The 15,112-nt window shown below is 40.6% G+C and overlaps 1 protein-coding gene across 3 annotated transcripts in view; it reads left to right on the forward strand.

Moving 5' to 3' along the window:
• ZDHHC13 (zinc finger DHHC-type palmitoyltransferase 13) overlaps positions 1-4,427 on the forward strand; it is a 41,743-nt gene extending 37,316 nt beyond the window's left edge. For 2 of the 3 annotated variants that reach the window (XM_049890629.1, XM_049890628.1), the window contains exons 16-17: positions 1,264-1,361; positions 3,872-4,426. In XM_049890629.1, the coding sequence (XP_049746586.1) occupies positions 1,264-1,361; positions 3,872-4,010 (237 nt within the window). In that variant the 3' untranslated portion in view covers positions 4,011-4,426. Of the gene's footprint in view, positions 1-1,263; positions 1,362-3,871 lie in introns of all 3 variants that reach the window. The other variant, XM_049890631.1, reaches the window with a different exon arrangement.
• The last annotated feature ends 10,685 nt before the right edge of the window (positions 4,428-15,112 follow it).

The raw sequence follows: 15,112 nt of genomic DNA on the forward strand, positions 1-15,112 counted from the left end.
ATGCATTTGAATTGTGGTGTTGGTGAAAAATATTGAATATACCTTGGACTGCCAGCAGAATGAACAAACTTGTCTTGGAAGAAGTATAACCATAATGCTCCTTAGAAGCAAGAATAGCAAGACTTCATCTCCCTTACTTTGGACATGTTATCAGGAGGGATCAGTTCCTGGAGAAGGACATCATGCTTGGTAAAGTAGAGGGTCTCCCAAAAAGAGGAAGACCCTTCATAAGATGGACCGACACAGTGATTACAACAATGGGCTCAAACATAGCAACGATCGTGAGGATGGCACAGGACCAGGCAGTGTTTTGTTCTGTTGTGCAAAAAAAAACAAAGTTTTGGATAATTTTCAAAAGCAAGGATTCGGAGCCAAGTTGTTTTCTGAATTGCCCTTAGTTAACAAAACAATCCAGTTATTTGAAATCTTTCATTTCCTCTAAGTGTCATGATTTTGACTGTAGCAAGTCAAACGGAGAGTATAGGCAGCTGGTTGGGAGCATGGACTTTATTCTCACTGACTGAGGTTTCAGCCACAGCTCTGCCACTTTCTAACTCTGTGGCCTCAGATCAGTTACTCACTTCTCTAAGTTTCCATGCTAAGTATTTTAAATACACTATCTCCAGTTTTTAGAACAGTCTGATCAGGAAAGTGTGATGATCTCTGTTTTACAGATAAGGTATTTAGTGCTCGAGTTGTTTTGAGGATCAGCTGAGATAAGCCATTGCATGGTAGTGGTTTTTAATGACTTGGGGCTTTTAAGTTACTTTCTTACCCTTCTCCAAATTTATGGATTTTAATGTTCTTCACTTCAGATTATTTGCTTTTTTATTCTGCCCTTTTTCAAAGAGATACTAAGTAACAAGTTGAAATAATTGCACAGATACTGACCTTAAATTGTTTTATTCAGCCAAAAGTTGCATGCTAAATGTGTTGAGAATTCAACCATGGCCATAAGCCACAGCTTGAATTAATAAAGCAATTATTTAATGGCTCTAAGTCCATGCACAGTGTTTCTTGAAGGTTAATAAAAATCAGACCAAAAAAAAAAAAAAAACTCAGCTATTAGATTTATATGGAAGAATGCAATTTATAGCTGCTGAATCTTTGCCCTGGCTATGGTCCTTGGTTAGAAGGCTCAGTGCTATTGTCTCTGGGGAAGCACTAAATATTTGCCAGTGTCCTATTTGCTAGTGCCTGGCAAGAGTGATGGAGCCACAGTGTCGTGATGTTTTTCATGTACTTTCCAATCTTCTTTTTCAGATTGCTTTTCTTGGCCTGACCTCCCACGAGAAAACCAGCCTATTGAAACAAAGCAGGCGTATGAAACAGACTTTGTCCCTCAGGAAGACACCATACAAGTAAGTGAGATACACTCGCCAGTAAGTCTTTTGAAAGATCTTAGCCTAGCCACTGGTTTTCCAACCATGGCCCATCATGGCCATGCTTCTCTTCTCTACATTGCCATCTGGTAGGGTTACCCAAACCCCTCCCACTTGTAATCTTCAGTGACTGGGGGGTGGGTGGTAGGGTCATTACCAGATAATACCCTGTAGTCATGAGCCCCAAGGTGGTGAGAATTTGAAACCTAGCCTACTGGACTCAGCACAGATAGTGACTTTGAAGTTCTGCCAAGATGGGGAATCTCTCCAGTCAAGCCACATGGTCACAAGGTTGCATGTTGCTGGCATGAAGTCAAGGTGAAATAATTAAGCATGTGGCTGGTTCTGAGCTTTGCCAAGGTTTTCAACCTTGCTTTCTATAACCATTAACTGTTGCAGCCCTGTATTTAGTCTGCCCACCTGTGTCAGAAAGAAGCTAGTTTTTCAGGTTTGGGATATTCACCACACCCAGGGCATTGGTTGTATAAAACCTGTCCTCGGTTGAAAATGAGAGCCTTTGCGGGAAAGCCATCATCTTCTGATAGGAAGGATCAGGCTTTGAAGCTTATCTCTGCCACATGTATGGGGTCGTGGAGTCTACAAGTGCTACTGAGGTGACCCAGAGCCCTCTAGGGCTTTGAACACTCACCACATATCTCATGAGCAGTCTATTTTAAAGCATACTCATGGAACAAGATGAAACTGTTAGGCTGTTAGACGAGGAAATCAGAGCCTGGGAAATGACTACAGTGTGTATTTAGAGAAGAGAGAAATTGACTTAATTGGAAAGAGATGGCTAAAGCGATGGGAGTGGGGAGTAGTGTGAAGCTTGTGATGGTTGTTTTAGATCGGCAGTGATACTAAAGTCTTTCTTAGTGGTTTGATCAAAGGAATAAATATTTACTCCAGGAAAGTAGGGAAACCTTTGTGATAAGAGGTGGAATTTTAAGCTGGGCCTTGAGAGACTAGTGGGGCGGGGACATGGTGGAGATGGGAGGAAGGCATTCCAAGCCCTGGAGAAGAGTCTGGATAAAGGGACAGAGGTAGGAGAGCTGGGAAACGTTGAGGAAATGATGAGGAATGGCAACATGAGCTAGAGGAACTAGTGGTAAAGCCTTAGAGCTGCTTGGAATCTAGTTTCTAAAACCCTGCCCAAACCATAGATTTTAGTTGTCTTCTCCGAAGTTACTTTTGGGAAACTCTGGTGGCGTAGTGTTAAGAGCTACAGTTGCTTACCAAAAGGTCAGTAGTTTGAATCCACCAGGCGCTCCTTGGAAACCCTATAGGGCAGTTCTACTCTGTCCTATAGGGTCACTATGAGTTGGAATTGACTTGTGAGCAATGGGTTTAGGTTTTTTTTTTTTAAGTTACTTTTATTCATGAACTAGCTCTTGAGCAAGGCCCATAAGTTCCCAACATGTCTCCCCTCTGCCACCCCTTCAATTCCGTGTAGTCGGCCCTTTCCTAGGTCGCTACTTTCTGATAATGCTTATACTTTCCTAACCATCTCACTAAACAACAGCAGCAGCGGCATAATCATCCTCATGGACAGGTGTGTTTTGATATGTGTAGGGGGTTGCGTCAGGCGCTTAAAAAATAGGGTATATGTATAAAAAGAAACATTCTTCATGACTGGAATCGATAGTAGTACTAGTTCTTCAGGAATTTAATGGAGGAAAAAAATGCTGAAGACTGTTGAAGTCAGGAAGGCTCCAAAGAGGAAGTGGACTTTGATCTGGGCCATGAGAACTAGGAGGACTTAAAAGGATAAGAGGTTATCCTGAGGTAAGGGTGGGGGGAGTGTGGGTCCCAGGGGAGAAGAATGTCCCAAGCAGGTATGATCATGGGAAAAATAGAACCAGAGTGACTGGAGCAGGAGGTTTATAAAGATGAGTTTGGGGAGCTAAAGCTTGAGGGGTTGGCTGGCACTTTATTGTGTAGGGCATTGGATGCAAAGATGAGGAATTTGGATTTCATCCTGTGGGCAGACGAGTATCTTTAAAGGATTAGGATTAAGTGGTGAGGGGCTATGAATGTAGCAGGGTTTTGGAAAGAGTAGACAGTCTCCAGTATGTAAGATGAATTGGAAGGAATTGAGATGGGGCAACATTTAGAGAGCTGCTTAGAAGGTTGAGAAAAAAAAAATCCATCTTGTTGATTGTAGTTATCTAGGCCTGAGGCAATCAAAGTCTGAATTAGGACAACAGGAATGGAAAGAAAGAAACATAGTGACCATTCCCATGAATGGGGGACCCAAGGTGAAGTGATGAAAAGAAGCCTAATTAAATTGCTGGGCGGAAGCCAAGGAATCTCAAGATAGGGATTCAGTTCCAGAAATGGAAGTAGGCTTTGGTTTTAGGGTCCCTTAATAAGCCCAGGAACTATGTCTGATTCCTATAGGATCTTCAAAGGACATGTTTATGGCTTGAATAAATGTCAAGAGCTAAACAGGAAATGTAGTGAAACATGTTCTCTTCCTTCCTTGGCAGCCTTGGATTCACACAGAACCTTGCAGATTTCTTCCAGTGCGGCTGCTTTGGCTTGGTGAAGCCCTGTCTAGTTGACTGGACGTCACAGTACACCATGGTCTTCCATCCAGTTAAAGAGAAAGTTCTTCGCTCAGTTTGAAGAAAAGCACCCAGATGCTCACTCTGATTCATTTTTGTTTATAACGATGCCTTGCGGTTTGAAAGTGAAGATTCAGAATTCGCCTAAGCCCAAAGGAAAACACAGGTGGTTTTAAAAGCCATTTGGAGAAAACAGAAGCTCTTGAGAAAGGCGTTGCACTGTTTTAGATTTGGCAAGATGCATGATCTTGACACACATCTAAAAGACTTGTATATTTTTCACCAGAAAATGGGAGTTACTTTTTTTGGAGATAATATTCCCTAATTATGGATAAAATGGAATATTTTCAGATACTGTATTGGTTGTTTCAAAATAGCTGTATTCTTTAAACTTGTAATTTTTGATAAATTATTTGTCTTTGTTATATCTATAAATGTGTAAAAATATATTTAAATGTGTCTCTTTTGCTTTCATACAATAAATTTTTTTTTTTGTAGTTGAGATTTACTTTCTGACATGTAACATCTGCAAAATGTTAAAAGCATGTATGCAGGACATAAAGAAATAAATCATTCACAATTCCAGGAATGAGTTTCGATCACTGTCCACAGCAGTAAGCAAGGTTTAACATAGTTTTGTCTTACTTAGACACTAAATGTAGGAAGTCTTAAAAATTAATTACTGTTTTACTTGTTGTTGTATGCCACTGTGTCAATTCTGACTCATAGCAACTCTATGGGACAGAGTAGAACTGTCGCATAGGGTTTCCAAGGAGCAGCTGGTGGATTCAAACTAACGACCTTTTGGTTAGCAGCCTGAGCTCTTCACCACTTTGCTACCAGGGCTCCCATTTTTTCTTAGTACCCTCAAAATATTAGACTGGAGTGACTGTAATTGCAAATTTCCCTTGTTCTAGAAGAAATACTAATCCAATTTTAGTTTTGGAATAATATATATATGCCTCAGAGCCTGCCGCCTTCCTACTGAAAACCCTTTGGTGGGTTCCCATTGCTCTTAGGGTAAAATCTAAAATTCTCATTAAGACCCTGAATGATGTAACCCTGTTTTGTTTACCAATCTCTCTCAGAACCACACTTTGTCTTCTAACCGTATTCACCTTTCACTTCCTCAGGGTTCTATTCTCCTTTCTTCTGCAGAGCCTTTGCAGAGAAGGAAACTGAAGTTTGTATCTTCTCCAAGGTCACAGAGTACTAAGTCGGGTGGCCACTCTAGAGTCGCATTTTGTAACCACTGTATTCCAGCACTTCTAACAGATCTGTAACATAGAAAACACACATCACTAATTTTTAAGTTACTCCACAAATATTTGTTGAGCGTCATGCTAGGTTTTGTAGACCATAAGACTTTTAATTGGATATACTAGTCATAGAGCTTACAGTCTAGAGGGGAAGCTAAGATAAATGAAACTATTGTATAAGGTGTTTGTTAGGTGCCATCGAGTCGTTTCTAACAAATGCAACCATGTGTACAACAGAACAAAACACTGCCCGGTCCTGCACCATCCTCAAAATCGTTGTTATGCTTGAGTCTATTGTTGTAGCCACTGTGTCAATCTACCTGCTTGAGGGTCTTCCTCTTTTTCACTGACCCTCTACCAAAGCATGATGTCCTTCTCCAGGGACTGATCCCTCCTGATAATGTGCCAAAGTACGTGACACGAAGTCTCTCCATCCTTGCTTCTAATGAGCATTCTGGCTGTACTTATTCCAAGACAGATTTGTTCATTCTTCTGGCAGTCCCTGGTATCTTTACTATTCTTCCTCCCCAACACCGTAATTCAAAGGCATCAATTCTTTGGTCTTTATTATTAAGCTTCCACATGCTTACAAGGCTGCTGAAAACACCATGGGTTGAGTCAGGCTCACCTTAGTCCTTAAAGTGACATATTGTTTTTTTAACACTTTAAAAGAGATCTTTTGCAGCAGATTTGCCCAATGCAATGCATTGTTTGATTTCTGTTTTTTTTTTTCCAGCAAGGTAATTTTTTAAAAATTTTGATTAAGGTGAAGGTTTATATTTCAAACTAGTTTCCCATTTAACAGGTAATACACACATTTTTTTTGTGACATTGGTTGCCAACCCCCCGATGTGTCTACATTGTCCCCTTCTCCATCCCAGGTTACATGTTTCCATTCATCTAGCTTTCCCGTCCCTTCCTGCCATCTCATCTTTGCTTTTGGGCTGGTGTGCCCGTTAGTCTCATACACATGACTGAACTAAGAAGCATGTCCCTCATGTTTGTTATTGTTGGCCTTATAGACCTGTCTAGTCTTTGGCTGAAGGGTGAACCTCAGGAGAGACTTCAGTGCTGAATTAAAAGGGTGTTGGGGAGCCATACTCTAGGTGTTTCTCTCGTCTCTTTCAGACCAGCAAGCCTGGTCTTTTTTGTGTGTGTGTGTGAATTTGAATTTTTTTCTACATTTTTCTCCTTCTCTGTCCAGGACCCTCTATTTTGATCCCTGCCAGAGCAGTTGGTGGTGATAGCTGGGCACCATCTAGATGCTCTGGCCTCAGTCTGGTGGAGGTTTTGGTAGTTTTGGTCCATTAGCCCTTTGGACTAATCTTTCCCTTGTGTCTTTGGTCTTCATTTTCCTTTGCTCCAGCTGGGATGGGACCAGTAGATGTATCTTAGATGGCCGCTTGAAGACTTTTCAGATCCCATCTGCTACTCAACCACGGTTGATGTAGAACACTTTTTTTTTATAGACTATGTTATGCCAGTTGAGCTAGATGTCCCTTGAGGTCATGGTCCCCAGCCCTCTGCCCAGTAGCTCTGTCTTTCAGGGAATTTGGACATGTCTGTGAAGCTTCTATGACTTTGCCCTTATCAAGTTGTGATGACTTCTCGAGTATTGTGTACTGTCTTACCCTTTACCCAAGTTACTGTTTACCTACTATCTAGTTAGTGTTTTTCCCTCCCTACTCCTACCTTCCCTTATAGCCATCAAAGATGATTTTTCTGTGTGGAAGTATTTTCATGTGTGTGTGTGTTTTTTTTTAATTGTGCTTTAAGTTTAAGTTTACATTCACGTGTTTTTTATTTTTATATAACTTTTATTAAGCTTCAAGTGAACGTTTACAAATCCAATCAGTCTGTCACATATAAGTTTACATACATCTCACTCCCTACTCCCACTTGCTCTCCCCCTCTTGAGTCAGCCCTTTCAGTCTCTCCTTTCTTGACAATTTTGCCGGCTTCCCTCTCTCTCTACCCTCCCATCCCCCCTCCAGACAAGAGTTGCCAACACAATCTCAAGTGTCCACCTGATATAATTAGCTCACTCTTCATCAGCGTCTCTCTCCCACCCGCTGACCAGTCCCTTTCATTTCTGATGAGTTGTCTTCGGGAATGGTTCCTGTCCTGTGTCAACTGAAGGTCTGGGGAGCATGGCCGCCGGGATTCCTCCAGTCTCAGTCAGACCATTAAGTTTGGTCTTTTTATGAGAATTTGGGGTCTGCATCCCACTGATCTCCTACTCCCTCAGGGGTCCTCTGCTGCGATCCCTGTCAGGGCAGTCATCGATTGTGGCCGGGCACCAACTAGTTCTTCTGGTCTCAGGATGATGTAGGTCTCTGGTTCATGTGGCCCTTTCTGTCTCTTGGGCTCTTAGTTGTCGTGTGACCTTGGTGTTCTTCATTCTGCTTTGATCCAGGTGGGTTGAGACCAATTGCTGCATCTTAGATGGCCGCTTGTTAGCATTTAAGACCCCAGACGCCACATTTCAAAGTGGGATGCAGAATGATTTCATAATAGAATTATTTTGCCAATTGACTTAGAAGTCCCCTCAAACCATGTTCCCCAGACCCCCGCCCTTGCTCCCCTGACCTTTGAAGCATTCATTTTATCCCGGAAACTTCTTTGCTTTTGGTCCAGTCCAATTGAGCTGACCTTCCATGTATTGAGTGTTGTCTTTCCCTTCACCTAAAGCAGTTCTTATCTACTAATTAATCAATAAAAAACCCTCTCCTACCCTCCCTCCCTCCCACCCTCGTAACCACAAAAGTATGTGTTCTTCTCAGGTTTACTATTTCTCAAGATCTTATAATAGTGGTCTTATACAATATTTGTCCTTTTGCCTCTGACTAATTTCGCTCAGCATAATGCCTTCCAGGTTCCTCCACGTTATGAAATGTTTCACAGATTCGTCACTGTTCTTTATCGATGCGTAGTATTCCATTGTGTGAATATACCACAATTTATTTACCCATTCATCCGTTGATGGACACCTTGGTTGCTTCCAGCTTTTTGCTATTGTAAACAGAGCTGCAGTAAACATGGGTGTGCATATATCTGTTTGTATGAAGGCTCTTGTATCTCTAGGGTATATTCCTAGGAGTGGGATTTCTGGGTTGTATGGTAGTTCTATTTCTAACTGTTTGAGATAACGCCAGATAGATTTCCAAAGTGGTTGTACCATTTTACATTCCCACCAGCAGTGTATGAGAGTTCCAATCTCTCCGCAGCCTCTCCAACATTTATTATTTTGTGTTTTTTGGATTAATGCCAGCCTTGCTGGTGTGAGATGGAATCTCATCGTAGTTTTAATTTGCATTTCTCTAATGGCTAATGATCGAGAGCATTTTCTCATGTATCTGTTGGCTGCCTGAATATCTTCTTTAGTGAACTGTGTGTTCATATCCTTTGCCCACTTCTTGATTGGGTTGTTTGTCTTTTTGTGGTTGAGTTTTGACAGAATCATGTAGATTTTAGAGATCAGGCGCTGGTCGGAGATGTCATAGCTGAAAATTCTTTCCCAGTCTGTAGATGGTCTTTTTACTCTTTTGGAGAAGTCTCTAGATGAGCATAGGTGTTTGATTTTTAGGAACTCCCAGTTATCGGGTTTCTCATCATCATTTTTGGTAATGTTTTGTATTCTGTTTATACCTTGTATTAGGGCTCCTAGGGTTGTCCCAATTTTTTCTTCCATGATCTTTATCGTTTTAGTCTTTATGTTTAGGTCTTTGATCCACTTGGAGTTAGTTTTTGTGCATGGTGTGAGGTATGGGTCCTGTTTCATTTTTTTGCAAATGGATATCCAGTTATGCCAGCACCATTTGTTAAAAAGGCTATCTTTTCCCCAGTTAATTGACACTGGTCCTTTGTCAAATATCAGCTGCTCATACGTGGATGGATCTATGTCTGGGTTCTCAATTCTGTTCCATTGGTCTATGTGTCTGTTGTTGTACCAATACCAGGCTGTTTTGACTACTGTGGCTGTATAATAGGTTCTGAAGTCAGGTAAGGTGAGGCCTCCCACTTTCTTCTTCTTTTTCAGTAGTGCTTTGCTTATCCGGGGCTTCTTTCCCTTCCATATGAAATTGGTGATTTGTTTCTCTATCCCCTTAAAATATGACATTGGAATTTGGATCGGAAGTGCGTTAAATGTATAGATGGCTTTTGGTAGAATAGACATTTTTACTATGTTAAGTCTTCCTATCCATGAGCAGGGTATGTTTTTCCACTTAAGTATGTCCTTTTGAATTTCTCGTAGTAGAGCTTTGTAGTTTTCTTTGTATAGGTCTTTTACATCCTTAGTAAGATTTATTCCTAAGTATCTTATCTTCTTGGTGGCTACTGTGAATGGTATTGATTTGGTTTTTTCCTCTTCGGTGTTCTTTTTGTTGATGTAGAGGAATCCAAGTGATTTTTGTATGTTTATTTTATAACCTGAGACTCTGCCAAACTCTTCTATTAGTTTCAGTAGTTTTCTAGAGGATTCCTTAGGGTTTTCTGTGTATATAATCATGTCATCTGCAAATAGTGATAACTTTACTTCTTCCTTGCCAATCCGGATACCTTTTATTTCTTTGTCTAGCCTAATTGCCCTGGCTAGGACTTCCAGCACGATGTTGAATAAGAGCGGTGATAAAGGGCATCCTTGTCTGGTTCCCGTTCTCAAGGGAAATGCTTTCAGGTTCTCTCCATTTAGAGTGATATTGGCTGTTGGCTTTGCATAGATGCCCTTTATTATGTTGAGGAATTTTCCTTCAATTCCTATTTTGGTAAGAGTTTTTATCATGAATGGGTGTTGGACTTTGTCAAATGCCTTTTCTGCATCAATTGATAAGATCATGTGGTTTTTGTCTTTTGTTTTATTTATGTGATGGATTACATTAATGGTTTTTCTGATATTAAACCAGCCTTGCATACCTGGTATAAATCCCACTTGATCATGGTGAATTATTTTTTTGATGTGTTGTTGGATTCTATTGGCTAGAATTTTGTTGAGGATTTTTGCATCAATGTTCATGAGGGATATAGGTCTATAATTTTCTTTTTTTGTAATGTCTTTACCTGGTTTTGGTATCAGGGAGATGGTGGCTTCATAGAATGAGTTGGGTAGTATTCCGTCATTTTCTATGCTTTGGAATACCTTTAGTAGTAGTGGTGTTAACTCTTCTCTGAAAGTTTGGTAGAACTCTGCAGTGAAGCTGTCCGGGCCAGGGCTTTTTTTTTGTTGGGAGTTTTTTGATTACCGTTTCAATCTCTTTTTTTGTTATGGGTCTATTTAGTTGTTCTACTTCTGAATGTGTTAGTTTAGGTAGGTAGTGTTTTTCCAGGAATTCATCCATTTCTTCTAGGTTTTCAAATTTGTTAGAGTACAATTTTTCATAATAATCTGAAATGATTCTTTTAATTTCATTTGGTTCTGTTGTGATGTGGTCCTTCTCATTTCTTATTCGGGTTATTTGTTTCCTTTCCTGTATTTCTTTAGTCAGTCTAGCCAATGGTTTATCAATTTTGTTAATTTTTTCAAAGAACCAGCTTTTGGCTTTGTTAATTCTTTCAATTGTTTTTCTGTTCTCTAATTCATTTAGTTCAGCTCTAATTTTTATTATTTGTTTTCTTCTGGTGCCTGATGGATTCTTTTGTTGCTCAGTTTCTATTTGTTCAAGTTGTCGGGACAGTTCTCTGATTTTGGCTCTTTCTTCTTTTTGTGTGTGTGCATTTATTGATATAAATTGGCCTCTGAGCACTGCTTTTGCTGTGTCCCAGAGGTTTTGATAGGAAGTATTTTCATTCTCGTTGCTTTCTGTGAATTTCCTTATTCCCTCCTTGATGTCTTCTATAACCCAGTCTTTTTTCAGGAGGGTATTGTTCATTTTCCAAGTATTTGATTTCTTTTCCCTAGTTTTTCTGTTATTGATCTCTAGTTTTATTGCCTTGTGGTCTGAGAAGATGCTTTGTAATATTTCGATGTTTTGGACTCTGCAAAGGTTTGTTTTATGACCTAATATGTGGTCTATTCTAGAGAATGTTCCATGTGCACTAGAAAAAAAAGTATACTTTGCAGCAGTTGGGTGGAGAGTTCTGTATAAGTCAATGAGGTCAAGTTGGTTGATTGTTGTAATTAGATCTTCCGTGTCTCTGTTGAGCTTCTTACTGGATGTCCTGTCCTTCTCCGAAAGTGGTGTGTTGAAGTCTCCTACTATAATTGTGGAGGTGTCTATCTCACTTTTCAGTTCTGTTAAAATTTGATTTATGTATCTTGCAGCCCTGTCATTGGGTGCATAAATATTTAATATGGTTATGTCTTCCTGATCAATTGTCCCTTTTATCATTATATAGTGTCCTTCTTTATCCTTTGTGGTGGATTTAAGTCTAAAGTCTATTTTGTCAGAAATTAATATTGCTACTCCTCTTCTTTTTTGCTTATTGTTTGCTTGATATACTTTTTTCCATCCTTTGAGTTTTAGTTTGTTTGTGTCTCTAGTCTAAGGTGTGTTTCTTGTAGGCAGCATATAGATGGATCGTGTTTCTTTATCCAGTCTGTGACTCTCTGTCTCTTTATTGGTGCATTTAGTCCATTTACATTCAGGGTAATTATAGATAAATAAGTTTTTAGTGCTGTCATTTTGATGCCTTTTTATGTGTGTTGTTGACAGTTTCATTTTTCCACATACTTTTTTGTGCTGAGGCGTTTTTCTTAGTAAATTGTGAGATCCTCATTTTCATAGTGCTTGACTTTATGTTAGTTGAGTCGTTACGTTTTTCTTGGTTTTTATCTTGAGTTATAGAGTTGTTATACCTTTTTGTGGTTACCTTATTATTTACCCCTATTTTTCTAAGTAAAAACCTAACTTGTATTGTTCTATATCGCCTTGTATCACTCTCCATATGGCAGTTCAATGCCTCCTGTATTTAGTCCCTCTTTTTGATTATTGTGATCTTTTACCTATTGACTTCACTGATTCCCTGTTATGTGTATTTTTTTTTTTAATTAATCTTAATTTGTTTGTTTTTGTGATTTCCCTATTTGAGTTGATATCAGGACGTTCTGTTTTGTGACCTTGTGTTGTGCTGATATCTGATATTATTGGTTCTCTGACCAAACAATATCCTTTAGTATTTCTTGTAGCTTTGGTTTGATTTTTGCAAATTCTCTAAACTTGTGTTTGTCTGTAAATATCTTAATTTCGCCTTCATATTTGAGAGAGAGTTTTGCTGGATATATGATCCTTGGCTGGCAGTTTTTCTCCTTCAGTGTTCTGTATATGTCGTCCCATTCCCTTCTTGCCTGCATGGTTTCTGCTGAGTAGTCAGAACATATTCTTATTGATTCTTCCTTGAAGGAAACCTTTCTTTTCTCCCTGGCTGCTTTTAAAATTTTCTGTTTATCTTTGGTTTTGGTGAGTTTGATGATAATATGTCTTGGTGTTTTTCTTTTTGTATCAATCTTAAATGGGGTTCGATGAGCATCTTGGATAGATATCCTTTCGTCTTCCATGATGTCAGGGAAGTTTTCTGTTGGGAGTTCTTCAACTATTTTCTCTGTGTTTTCTGTCCCCCCTCCCTGTTCTGGGACTCCAATCACTCGCAGGTTATCCTTCCTGATACAGTCCCACATAATTCTTAGGGTTTCTTCATTTTTTTAAATTCTTTTATCTGATTTTTTTTCAGCTATGTTGGTGTTGATTCCCTGGTCCTCCAGATGTCCCAGTCTGCATTCTAATTGCTCGAGTCTGCTCCTCTGAGTTCCTAGTGCGTTGTCTAATTCTGTTATTTTATTTTTAGTCTTTTGGATTTCTACATGTTGTCTCTCTATGGATTCTTGCAACTTATTAATTTTTCCAGTATGTTCTTGAATAATCTTTTTGAGTTCTTCAACAGTTTTATCAGTGTGTTCCTTGGCTTTTTCTGCAGTTATCCTAATTTCATTTGTGATATCATTAAGCATTCTGTAAATTAGTTTTTTATATTCTGTATCTGATAATTCCAAGATTGTATCTTCATTTGGGAAAGATTTTGATTCTTTTGTTTGGGGGGTTGGAGAAGCTGTCATGGTCTGCTTCTTTAAGTAGTTTGATATGGATTGTTGTCTCTGCGCCATCACTGGGAAACTAGTTTTTCCAGAAAATCCGCTAAAAAAAAATGCAGTCAGATCCCTATCAGAGTTCTCCCTCTGGCTCAGGCTATTCAGATGTTAATGAAGCCGCCTGGGGAGGGTGGGGGAGGGAACAGAGAGCTAGGAGAGTAGCACCTCAGAATATAGCCAGAGTTGCTTGTCTTGCTTGGAATGACTATTATATCTGAGATTCCCGTGGGGCGCGTCGCCTATGTGTGCTGGCTGTGTGGAGATTGCCCCCGGGGGGTCTGGCCCGCTGGAGTCACGGTCAGATCCTCCTCTTCCAGCCCCACGCCCAGCGTCAAGGCTCCCCTACTGGGACGGTGCACTCTCGACTCCAAAATCAGTCGCTGCCTCCCGGGGACTTCTCGTCCCTCCAGCCGCGTGGCCGTGCTGCACCCGAGAACCAGTTGGGCCTCCTCCCGGGGTTAGTTCAGATGGGTGGAGCAGCTCCCCGTGCTTGTGCCGTGACCGAGTGTCCCAGCTGCGACGCTGTTCTCCCCGCTCCAATACCAGTCGCTGCCTTCCGGGGACTTCTCCTACCGGCTGCGTCCCACACCGCCCGCGTGACCCGGCTGGTCCCCTTCCCAGGGTTAGTTCAGGGGGGTGGAGCAACTCTCCGTGTTTATGGCGTACCTGCGTCCAGTCCAAATCCCTGTGGGACGGTTCCCCGGCTCGGACACTGCTCTTTCTGCTCCAAGACCAGTCACTGCGCCCCAGGGACTTCTCCGACTGGCTGCGTCCCACGCCGCCCGTGGAACCGGCTGGTCCCCCTCCCGGGGTTAGTTCAGGGGTGTGGAGCAGGTCTCTGTGCTTGTGCCGTACCTGACTGGTACACTGGCTCCAGGCGCTGGAAACAATCGCTGCTTCCCCGTATTAGTTCATTCTCCATCTCTAAATCTGTGTTTGTTGTTCAGGGTTCGTAGATTGTTATGTATGTGATCGATTCACTTGTTTTTCCGTGTCTTTGTTGTAAGAGGGATCCGAGGTAGCGTCTGCCTAGTCCGCCATCTTTGCTCCGCCCCCCTCTCACGTGTTTTTATAATAGTGGTCTCATACATTATTGGTCTTTATGTGATTGACTTACTTCACTCAGCATAATGTCCTCCATATTCATCCACATTGTTAGATGTTTCAAAGATTCATCATTGTTCTTTATTGTTGTGTAGTATTCCGTTGTATGTATGTACCATAGTTTGTCCATTCTTCTGTTGGTGAGCACTTAGGATGTTTCCATCTTTTTGCTATGGTGAATAATGCTGCAATGAAATTGAATGTGCATACGTTTTGTGCAATAGCTCTTATTTCTCTAGGATATATTCTAGGGTATGTTCTCTAGTGGGATTGCTGGATTGTATGGTATCTCTATTTCTAGCTTTTTAAGGAAGAGCCATATTGTTTTCCAAAATGGCTGTACCATTTTGCATTCCCACCAGCAGTACAGAAGAGTTCCAGTGTCTTTGCAGCCTTTCCAACATTTGCTATTTTCTCTTTTTTTGATTCACGTCAGTAATGTATTTCCATTGTAGTTTTGATTTGCATTTCTCTAATGGCTAGTGATTGCGAGCATTTCCTCATATGTCTGTCAGCCACCTAAATGCCTTTGGTGAAGTGTGTTCATATCCTTTGCCCATTTTTTAATTGGATTGTCTTTTTATTATAAAAAAAAAAAAAGAGGTGTTGAATTTCCCTATAAATTTTAGAGATTAGACCTTTCTCGGATATGTCATAGCCAAGACTCTTTTTCCTATTCTGTAGGTTCTCTTTTCACTCCTTTGGTGAAGTCCTTTGCTG

Source organism: Elephas maximus, chromosome 7 (genome assembly GCF_024166365.1).
Source record: "Elephas maximus indicus isolate mEleMax1 chromosome 7, mEleMax1 primary haplotype, whole genome shotgun sequence".
In the NCBI taxonomy this organism is placed as follows: domain Eukaryota; kingdom Metazoa; phylum Chordata; class Mammalia; order Proboscidea; family Elephantidae; genus Elephas; species Elephas maximus.